General features: G+C 36.1%; 1 protein-coding gene across 2 annotated transcripts in view; it reads right to left on the reverse strand.

Moving 5' to 3' along the window:
- The window catches only part of LOC113232939 (short transient receptor potential channel 6-like), a 32,692-nt gene extending 21,656 nt beyond the window's left edge, over window positions 1-11,036 (reverse strand). For both annotated transcript variants that reach the window (XM_026467849.1, XM_026467848.1), the window contains exons 1-8: window positions 10,999-11,036; window positions 10,791-10,902; window positions 8,346-8,510; window positions 7,165-7,297; window positions 4,965-5,166; window positions 3,230-3,456; window positions 1,151-1,296; window positions 391-510 (exon numbers count right to left, since the gene is read on the reverse strand). In XM_026467849.1, the coding sequence (XP_026323634.1) occupies window positions 391-510; window positions 1,151-1,296; window positions 3,230-3,456; window positions 4,965-5,166; window positions 7,165-7,297; window positions 8,346-8,510; window positions 10,791-10,847 (1,050 nt within the window). In that variant the 5' untranslated portion in view covers window positions 10,848-10,902; window positions 10,999-11,036. The remainder of the gene's footprint in view (window positions 1-390; window positions 511-1,150; window positions 1,297-3,229; window positions 3,457-4,964; window positions 5,167-7,164; window positions 7,298-8,345; window positions 8,511-10,790; window positions 10,903-10,998) is intronic.
- Between the last annotated feature and the right edge of the window lie 856 nt (window positions 11,037-11,892).

An 11,892-nucleotide genomic window follows, 5' to 3' on the forward strand; every position in this document is an offset into this window, starting at 1 on the left:
GGGCACTGCCAATGCGCCCGTCACCTTGACACGTAAGTTGACAAGCCCCATGTGTCTGCAATTACCTACACCAACACTCTATTTTAGAATAGGGTCACAGCAATGCTCAAATTACTGTTTGGAGGCAGAAATAGGTAAGACGGCAGTACTTCCCTGGACGAACTCTTTCACTTGGATCCCTTCATTGACAAGTGTGGTTCAGAAACAGAGCTCTAGGTTACAAATATATAATATAGTAAATTATAATTATGATATATAACAATAACATAACCAAGAACCATCTCGAATAATGGCAACAATTCGAAAGCTTACAAACATACAACGATGTTAAACTTATAACATCTCTCTTGTTTCGTAGTTGACTAATAACGGCTGTCATATCATTATTACCATACACATTAGGAGAATTAGGGGAGTGATGAACATTCGTCCTATGATGATGCCAACTTTTTCTAGGAAACACTTATTTCTCCAACTATACCAATCTCCCATCCAATGCGATTCCAAAACCTGGAAACGGGTTTGTTTATACGTGAATGTGAATAGTGAAAACTAGGATTTTTATTAAGTAACACAATACTTTTATGTGGCACGAACAGAAGATGTTAGTGCCCAGATTTGGGATGCAGAACCTAGACAATGAAATAGTGTAAATCAGGTTATTAAATAAAAAAATTAAAGTTGATTTGCAATATTTTGATTTATCTGCAAATATTTATGAGTTCGGAATTTATGTGCGAAATTACATTGAATTTTCTAAGAGCATTTCTATGAAGGAAAACATCGTGATTACTTTTTTACTTAACACACATCGGCAAAGCAATTATGTGTGTTAAGTTTCCAATCCGCATAGGGTCCGTGTGGGAATTACAGTCCAAACCTTCTCATTGTGGAAGGCGGCCTATGCCTAGCAGTGGGAAGTGGGACTATATGTAGGCAAACTATTTTTTATTATGATGTAATTTAATGTTATAAATTGAAAATAAAACTAGGTATTTCTTCTTTTCAAAAATACCGACCTTATATTAGGTATGTTTTAATTTTGTTCCCAATTTTGTTTCAATTAATAAATTTTATTTAGTAAAAATTTGTATTGTTAAAATAAAATATTTTCCATATATTCCAATATATATATATATGATTTCTATACCTGTTGGGTGTTAGGATGAGCAACAAATTCTTTCTGCTTGTGATCGACTGCCATGAGCAATCGCGGTAACACAAATTGCCGTCGCCCGCGAGTTCCTGTAGTCTGTGTCAGTATCAATTCTACTTCTTCAGAAGTTCTACAACAGCCTAAAATAAAGGTGATAGTAATTTTTGGTTGTGTATTTTTGTTCCATGGCTCGTCTTACCTTTGTCAATTTTGAATATGGTTTCGCAACGTACGCAAGTACCTTTTCTTTGTAGCGAGGTTAGTATCGTTATATGTTTACGTTAAAAAATGAAGTAGTAATAATGTCTAAAACAGGGTCAAGGAAAAGTGTTGATTTTTTTTAATCTTAACACGGCGAAACTAACAGGAGGTAACTCTCGGCCACGTAAGTTTGTATAAATGTTACATCTTTTAGGCGAAACGCTTTAACTGACAATAAATAACGTGTCGACTATTGGATTAGCAAGAAAATCGAGAGTGTCATAGGATACATATACGTTAGAAAAAATTAAGCGTGACGGGGACAATAATGTTCCAAACGACCAATTTATCGCTCGTTACATAATAAGTGATTAAGAATGACAAAAATTGCTAAAAAATAAGGAAATAATATTGAACCCTAAAATGAAGTCATCAAGCCTTTACAAAAATCAATGTTTATCATTCAAATACAGTGATAAAGATATTACGTTGTCTGCTTCGAAGGGTCTAAATAATAATACTAATAAGTATAACTACTTACTAATATTGACTTCTTAACATTATAAATAGGGTTTTTAGGGTAAATTGCCGTTCTATGAAGGAGAATTCGAACAAGAGTCTAAAAAAATAATATTTAATTAATTTAAAATGTGCACATTAAATACACTTCATCTCATGGAAGCGTGTTCTTTGCGTTAGAATAGTGCGTAACGGGACAAGTCTTGAAAGTAATTTTGATTGCTTCCTTGTAGATAATTATCAAAATTGCGGAAAAAATGGAAGTCGGTCGGTGCCAAGCCAGGTGAGTATGGAGAGTGTCCAAATGCTTCAGTCAGTAACTCATGTAAGGTAGAGATGTTTTGTCTGACAGTATGCGAGCGCTTACTAAAGCTAGTCTTATTGTGTAGATGTAGCGGTGAAGATCCTTGACAAGTAGTGGTTGTTTCTCTACGATTTTACTAACCTCGTCCACAGTTTTTCACAATGGCTGAGCCAGATCTAAGAAAACTATACTGAATTTACCAACAATTTTCTGTGGGTAAGTTTCTTTTTTTGAGTACTGAGCTTGTCGCCAGATTTCAACCGCTGTGTTAACTGTTTGCGATTATCTTATAGAATCCATTTTTCATCGCAACCAATGACATCTAATTTGCTAAAACAGTGCAAGTATACAAGGGCGTTGTTTGTTGTAGGTGGAAGCGATCGTGTGGTGCAGAGGCTGGAATTTTTTTACCGATTTTGCATTTAAAGTTCTATTGCGGAATCGCAAATGCACGCAGTGCGTTTGTTAGTTGTATCTGTTCCATACCCGTCACTAAGGTTTCGAGTCATTTGCGCAGTAGATACTAATGTAGGCACGTCGAAACTGGTTTTAAATAAATGCACGAATTTTAGCTGTAGGTATCCATTTTGATTTCAAAAGATAACAAAAATAACCAAAACAAAAGCAAATTAATAGCTAATTTTTGGTTTTCGCTGTTATTTGCACATTGGAAATGAAACGCTTTCCCGGACTTAAAAACCGAGTTTGTGGGAGGTAGCGGCCTTGCTAATGACGTCGTCCGCTATAACTTTTGTATTATTTTTACAAAACTACCGTACATAGTATTTTTCCTTGACATTGGCGAAATCGTCGATTATGGGGCCATAACATTTAAAAGAAGAAGAAGGACTTAAAATCGACTTTACAAATTAGTAGCGCCAATACCTTAAAAATTTAGCAGCATAACGCTTTATTTGAAAAGGCCTTATTTAATTTTAAAGTTGCCAGAAATTTAGAACCGCAATTTCTTACGTTGTTAACCCATAATTACTTTCTTTGCATTGAATTATAGATTAAGCGTAGTGTATTTGATTAGTAAACTAACTCACCAATAAGATCAACGGCAAAGGTCGAAACAGTGTCCCGTAATTGCATATACGACACTGCCAAGTGTCTGTCATACTCAGCATTGACCATTAGTTCCGCGCAAAGAGTGAAGGCGGCGAGAATAGGATCTGAAGACTTCTGGATCAGATAGGCAGGGGAGCAAATAGCGCGGTATGCGGCAAGACGGGCGCTGTTTGTGTAGAGTGGATCGTCATGAATTTGGGACACGCTACAACAATATAATAAATTTAAGACTTTCGAAGTTATTTACTAAAATATTACACTAGCTATAGGTTTGACCCGAGTCACACGATGCGTTGCGGTGGCGCGGTACCTAAGCGACGTCGCTGCGGCGTCCTACATAGAAATATCCACGGTATATCATACGGTCTTGTCTGGCGTAGCTCCGGACTTGCAATCAACAAGAAGAAGCGGGGAGGGGTATAAGGGTTGCGATCCTGGAGTGGCGCCGCTCCGGTGCTTTCCACTAAGGCATGCACGATTTTTTATACGTGTCTGGCATTTACCGGCTATTTCGAGTTTTCTTAAGTTTTTATGTTAAATACGGACCTTAAAATTCTTACTTATTCTTACCTAATACTCTGTCTGGCCGTGTGAGAACAGGCATTATCGTGGTGCAAGATGAGACGGCATTTACGATTATTTTTACGGAGTTTGTCAATAACTTCCGGCAAACAAATGGTCGTGTACCAATCACTATTCATGGTACAATGATTCTTCAAAGCAATAGTAGCCACGTGTCTAGTTTTATTAAAAAAAGAAGCAATATTCCGCTTAGAGGCACTTTGCACGCGCGTCAATTTGTTGGTTTCGGCTCATCTCGAAAGATCCATACGCTCGATTGCTGCTTTGTTTTAGGATCATAACTATAAATCCATGTTTCGTCACCTGTTACTATGTCCCACACTAAATTTGACGCCCCTTCGTTGAATCTGGTAAGCATGGCATTGCACCAAGTGACGCGATCTGTTTCTTGAGGCTCAGTCAAATTGTGTGGGATCCACCGAGAGGACAGCTTTTTCACACACAAATGTTTGAGTAGTATTGATTGTATTTGACTCATACCTATGCCTAAAGGCGCCCGAATCTCATGGTATGTCACATGCCTGTCTGTTTTGATCATATGGCGCACAGCATCGATGTTTTTGTTGTTCACGGTCGTGGACGGGCGACCATCACAAAATTCGTCATTGACGTTCACACGACCACGTTTACATGATACTTCATCGCCAAGACAGTTTGAAACCGAGGAAAGCTCCGCTGAGCTATTAAATTACACTTAAAGTCGTAGAAAATTATACTACGAAAATTTTCACGAGTTAAGTCCATGGTGATGTAGACAACCAATTTCTAAAATGACGACACAATGTAAAAACAAGTGACAGTCAGATAAAATAAACTGTATTCTACAGTCAAAAGAGTTCCATTTTTAAATGTTGTAATTACTTTTTAAATATTGTTTATGTAAGTAACCAGTTCCGGAAACTTATAGTGCGCCCTATGTAGCCTTTAACGTCGTATGTTTGTAAATATCTATGATTAAATCTTGATGATAAGAATATATCTAAGTTGTTTATTGTACTCCCTATATTTAGGAGTGGTTTGAGGCGTCGCGATCACGTATTAGATAAGCAAGACCTGTATTTGAATTTGTCCATAATTAGTTCCATTAAGTATATTCACAGCGAGAGAAACCAATAGTATTTTCGTACTTACTTGCATTTAATACACTGACACCAAGGATGGTGAGGCTTTACAATCGTGTGTCCTCTTGCGATCAGAAATGCGACCGTCTCATAATTCTCCAAATGAGCCGCCAGCATTATCGGCGTAATGTGACTGGGAAAATCCATCGAGTGTGGTGCACCCGCATATTCTAATCCTGGAGATATTTTCTTTTGGGCATCTAGCAGCATTTCTGACGGAAGAAAACATCGTTGCAATACTTACTTGTACTGATTTAATTTTAATTAGGTCTTTATGGTTATGTACCTTAAAAAAATTCTACTAAAATTAGGTAATTTATGTAGGTTGAGGAAGGAATAACAACATGTAATAGGAAATGAAACTATTCTTATTATTATATATATTTATTTCCTCTGATGAAATATCCCAAACATAAGATTGCAGTACTAATTAATGTTTTAATTTATTCTAATTTCTATTATTAATTAATAATAAATTGAACTTAATAAAAATTAATTCAATAAAATAATTTGTAAAACGTAATGTAGCGTAAATTGGAATGTTGTTTTTGTAAAATTAAAAATAAGATATTTAATTGATAACTTTTGTAACTATAGTGAAAAAATAGGGTGGTTTGCATTAATATTAGACATAACTGATTGATGACTGTACCACCTCAGTCAAGTGATCACGGGACATGTAAAGGGCCCGAAACGTCGGTTTGTTTGAAAAAACAGATATACGCGATTTAAATCCGGAAAAATAGTTTCATTTCCTATGTGTAACAAAAACCAAAAAACCTAAGAACTCGAACAATATGTAATGTTTCTTTTTTTATAATATCAAGTGACGCGACGGACAAGTCGTGCGCCTGATGGTAAGCTACACGCCTGTCCATAACGGTTGCAGTGCCACTCAGAGCTTCGCAAAGAATCGAGGGGCACTGTCACTGCGCCCGTCACCCTGAGACATAAGTTGACAAGTCTCACGTGGCTGTCATTTCACCAGTATGTAACTACATACATACTGGTGAAACAACTGTTAACATTAACAACTGTTAATAACGCGAAATTTATCTATTTTCTATTTTAGACAGGAAGAAGAAAATATCTAATTATATTTTACTGATATGAAGGAATGAATGAAGGAAATTTGGAGTCTTTTACCCGGCGCCATTTAATATAGTCATTTTGTAAGCAAAACAATTTAAAATACCGTGAAACAAAATCCTCAAACATGTTTACTATCTTTATACAATATTATTACATTTTTTTCTACTCGTACTATCCACTAGAGGTTAAAGATTTATTCGTTACATAATTAATTAAAAGTAATTAAAAGAAATTGATGTTACAAATATTAAACGGAAACTACAATAAAATAATTTGTAAAACTTAATGTAGCGTAAATTGGAATGTTTTCTTTGTAAAATTAAAATTAGGTATTTAATTAATAACTATTGTAACTATAGTGAAAAAATAGGGTGGTTTGCATTAATATTAGACATAACTGGTAGAAGACTGTACCACCTCAGTCAACCGTGACCATGGGACCTGTAAAGGGCCCGAAACGTCGGTTTGTTTGAAAAAACAAATATACGCGATTTAAATCCGGAAAAATAGTTTCATTTCATATGTGTAACAATCGCGAAAACCTAAGAACTCGATATTTATATATAGTTTAAAATATTATTTCCGTCGTTGTCCATTATAACGGACAACGCCGCGTCGACATTTCTCGCCAAATTTACACCAAATAAAAATTATAGCAAAAGCTAAGTATATCGTTAGCTCAACTTTTTTTTATTTAGGTCAACCGACAGAATAATTAGTAGAAAATATAACATAAGCGACCTCACTTATCGCAACAGACAGTAACGTCACATTTCGTCGTTTAATATAGACAAAGTGGCATAAAACGTGTTGTATATTTATAATCGCAAGTGCCTTAAAAATCTGTAGATAGAAATAGCAAAAATATTGTAAGCGCCACAAAAGGATAACAACCGTTAAAAAAATTCTATTTGCAACAAAATTAATTATCACGTATTAAAATTTAATTTAGTATCACACCTATAATGTAGAAATAAACTTTCCCTGTAAAATTTGTTTTTTGTCGCTGACACTAAGTCGTGTTTGCCAAGTTTTTTAGCGGGGTGTCACATTCGCGAAATTCGTACATATTGAGAGAGACGACGAAATGTTTTAAATGAGTGAAAGGTTCGTTTTACCCAATATTGTAGCGTTGCCATTTCGGACGGCGTGTAGTACAGTGTCACCAATCTCTATATTTGGTTGCCGCAGGAGAAATTCCACCATCGCTTCGGATCGGTTTTGCACAGCTAAGTGAAGTGCCGTAGTGCCCTACATTATGTGGAACAGTGAATGTTTATCGCAAAGCCTCGGAGTGTACTTTAATTAATGTACAACGAATACAGTTAGAAAACTGAGCATTAAATAGTTTTAGATGCAATTTACTAGAGGTATTGCCTCAGGAAAAGTTGCGAGTGTGTGTGTTTTTATGATATTTGTAACAATAGAATTATTATCTTGTAAAATTGAAGGAATAAAACCGAACGCTAGCTGTTTAATTTATCCCTTATTCATAGCTATACATATAGTTACATAGTTAACCTATTTATAGTCCCACTGCGGGGCACAGACCTCCTCTCATAATGAGAGGGCTTGCGCTGTATTTCCCAGGCGCACTGCGGATTGAGACTTCATACACATTGCTTTGCAGATGTGTGCAGGTTTCATCACGATGTGTTCCTTCACCGAAACGCTCATGGTAAATTTCAAGTTAAATTACGCACATTTTTTTGTTTCGCACTAGGGAAATCCTGTATCGCGGGTACCATGGACATACACATAGACAACCACAAATCACATCCAAACTCACGAGACAAGTAGGCCATATAAATATTTCTCCCGGCTCGGGAATCAAACCCGGGACCTCTGCGTGTCAGACCAACATGGTAACCGTTCGGCCACGGAGGCAGTTAGTTACTTTCTAGCTAGTTATGCGCCATACAACTACACCAATGGCTTGGTCTCAAACTAGAGAATTCCCTGTAACAGAATTCACTTCAAAGAACACCCACACCAGAACCAATTTAGAAAGCTTCATTTACCTATTTGGTCCTACCGAGAATCGAACTCGGAACTTTCTCATCCAACACCCGCAGTATAAGCCGTTGGGTCACCGAGGTCGTCAACTTTTGGTAAGCAGCCTCTGTGGTCAAACGGTTACCATGCTGGACCACTACGCAGAGGCCCCGGGTTTCATGTCTATGTGTGTGTCCACGGCACCCGTGATACAGAAATACTCTAGAGCGGGGCTATTTACAAAAAAAACCTAAGATTATGATAATTTAACTTTTATCTATGACTAATAGTAGAATAGTTTGACCTGATAGTTAGCGCAGTTAACATTTAAACCAGTATAGTCCTTTAAGTAATTCGCAACAGCTTCGACATATCCTTGAGATACTAGATTCAGGAATTGTGTTTCAGAAGTTTGTAACCTGGGTAGATGTATCGTATTCAGCTTGAGCTTGGAGCTAATTTCGTCCGACTGAAAAATAAAATTTTCTCAAACATGCTCGAAAATGTGTGTTGCATTACTTTTAAAAAACGAACACGGAAAGTTTATCATTTATGGACCGTGCGATTTCTTCCGGCCAAGGCCTGCAAAGTAAGTATGAAAATCCATTATTGTCCCCTTCTCTAATAAGATTATTAATTAACTATGTAAACATGTAAAAGAAAAAATTATACTGCCAACTGTCCAGTGTTCGTAATTAAGAGAATTAAAAACACCTACCTTTACTGCTTACTTTAAAAAAGAAAGAAAATGGTGGTAAATCTGGTAAAATAAACTAAAGTGTAACTATTATACATTTCTACTTGTTCGTCTTTTCCGTATTTTCATCGAAAAATGAGTTCTAGTGAGAAGAGTGATAACGGAAATACTGTAATTATTTATGCTTTGCCTAATTTAAATAGGTAATTAGCCACGTCAAACTTGTTGCTGGTGAGCTATGACCAAAGTAAGATACTTGAAAACTTATGAAACTTTAATGCACCGGGGAACCACGTGAATCACGTCATCAAAAGTTCAGCACACTAATATTAATATACCTGGAAAAACAACAACATTTTCTTTTAGCAAATTGTCCTTTGTCAAGTATTACTTTTAATGTTTTTTTTTACTTTTTTATTATACATCTTCCTCTCTTTGATCTTTTATTGTTTGTTCAGATTGTTTGAGAGAGCACTATACAAGTCTCGCCGGAACGGGGATTGCTTGACTCGTATTAATACAACGTACTGTAACTCATATCTGTCCAGCAATCCCTTACTTCCCAGCCTCTGCAGTAATGTACTATTGATTCATAATAACGCATTGATAGGCAGCCGTTGTTCCTTATCTTTTATTTTTTGTACATCTCGGCACTTTGGCAATATGCGCAACATGAATGAATTTGACATTTTCAATAAGTTGTTTTTATAATACCAAATGACGCAAAACGAACAAATCGTCCACCTGGTGGTAAGCATCACGCCTGTTATTAATTTATTTACAGTTTCAGTGCCACTCAGATCTTTAAATCGAAAAGATTTGAGAGACACTGCTACTGCGCTCGCCACCCTGAGAGATAAATTGACAAGTCCCATGTGCCTGTAATTTTACCAGCACTCTTAAGGCGCATTCATTCGACACGAATTTCATCGCGCTCACGAGCGGAGTCCGCATTGCCGCCGCGCAGCGACCGCGTGCGTGTAACCGTCATGGCAAAATAGGTTCTATGTATTTAGCTTTTAAGCGTATTGCGTACGCGGTCGCTGCATGACGGCAACGCGGACTCCGCGCGGCGTGAGCGCGTTTGGAAATTCGTGTCTAATAAATGCGCTCTAACCTTTCAAAACAGGAACGCAGTAATGCACACATTACCGCTTGGCGGTAGAAATAGGTAAGGTGACAATACTTCACTGAACGAATTCTTTCACGTGGAGCTCTACTGTTACTTACTAATCTTTTACTCCAAGTTACTTGATTTCATTACGAATAGTTTTTCGTTTAGTTACTAAATACTTGGTGCTCGGAGTACAAAATGCAATAATTTTTTATAATTTTCTTGACAAAAATCTGACTACAGACGACAGTGTAGTCACTACTAACATAATATACGGGGTTATTTGTAAAATACTATCAACCTCGCAGGATTTTAATATCAACACTTTTGCTCCAGACTTTTAATAATTCACCAGATGTTACTTTTGTACAAAAATAATAATATTTAAATAAATCGCTCTAAACGGCGATAACTCTGTGCGGTAACAAAAGAAAGCGCTAACTTTAATGCCAGTCCGTTGGAAAACGCACGACGAGGGTGAGGGTGTTCGGGATAGGAATACTATATTAGGAGGTATATACCAGCCGTGATTTGGATAAATATGTACTTATATTTAGTGAATTAAAATTGGATTTTTTATGGAATTATTAATTGTTATAATCATGATGCGAAAATAATAGAAATGTTAAAATCTAAGATACAACAAACTGCAATGAGAAAAGCCCTAAACGCCCAACGTTCGTTAAAATGTACTAAATATGTATAATTAAATGATTCAGGCCCAAGCTAGTATGCCCTCAGTTATGTATGAAAAATGTATTTTTCCATTTATGGTCATATACAAATAGCGCAAATTTGAATGCCATGTTTTTACTAAAATATAGACAAGGCGTTTACGTGATCATAGGATTAATATTATCTGGGTCCAAATTACATCACAAAATTGTAATTTCAGTAAGAAAAGAACAAGTGTTGGTTAGATACAAGGCAAGTCTTACTTCTGAAATTCGATGCGATGTTGCATGAGGCATCTGTACTTTAGTCTTTGCTTTCATAAATTCATTGGAACGTCTCTTGGAACATGACGGGTCGGTGTCGTTGCTTTAGCTGCTTAAAGAGTTATGAACCAAGTTGTTAGATTTGCTTGAGCCTATTATATTAAGTGCGATTTGCTTATGAGTTTCGAAAAACCTTGTGCTTGTCTACTTTTTATTCCTCGCAGCTTGAGTTTAAGAGTTTGGGCAGTTCTAATCTTGTACAAGTTCCTCTGTGGTTTCTTCTTCTTCTTCTTTTAAATGTTATGGCTCCATCGAAATAATCAATGATTTTGCCAATGTCAAGTAAAAATAACTATGATATTATTTGTATTTATATAGGAACAATTAATGTAATTGTTGTTTATTTATTTTTTGTCAGTCATAAACTTAGAGGATGGAAAAAAATAAAAGAAAGGAGCTGCCCTAAGTACAGAATCAACGTGCATATTACCAAAATTTGACAGTTACAAGTCATAAATCACTTTTTTTAGAAGCTGTAATTTTTATGCCAATGTCAATAGAAGGTTAGGAAACTGTCAAGAGTAAAAGGCAAAGGAAAAATGATTAAGACAGTCAATGTGAAATTTATGCTAGTATAATCATTGACTTTTTATTTGTAAGTCAATGAGTATAATTAAATATATTTCTCATTCGGTCAAAATCAGATTTTTTTTAAATTTATTAAGGCTTTGGCAAAGCCATCAGCCTAAACATGAAGTTTATGTTTCTGTAAATATGGCCGCCACAAAGAGGATAGGCAATTTGAGGCGGCGTGTTTGGATTGATTTAGGATACCTTAAAACAGGCCGATACGGGTATTTTAGTTCGAGATTCGTATAATTTCACGTTTTAATCTTCGATTAAGGCACAATAGCACTATCCTATTCCACTTTAAACTAGATTTCACAAAATAATTGAAAGTCAAAATAAAAACGACACTTTTCCCTCCAAAAGGTCCAGCAAAAGGTCCAGAGCGAATCTTCACAAAATCAGACAAAATAAAAAACAAATGCCCCGGTTTCCTTTATTTTTTCCAACCACAGATACCCATTTAGAAGCGAAC

This window comes from Hyposmocoma kahamanoa, unplaced genomic scaffold, assembly GCF_003589595.1.
Source record: "Hyposmocoma kahamanoa isolate Upper Pololo Valley unplaced genomic scaffold, ASM358959v1 78, whole genome shotgun sequence".
NCBI classification, from domain to species: Eukaryota; Metazoa; Arthropoda; class Insecta; order Lepidoptera; family Cosmopterigidae; genus Hyposmocoma; species Hyposmocoma kahamanoa.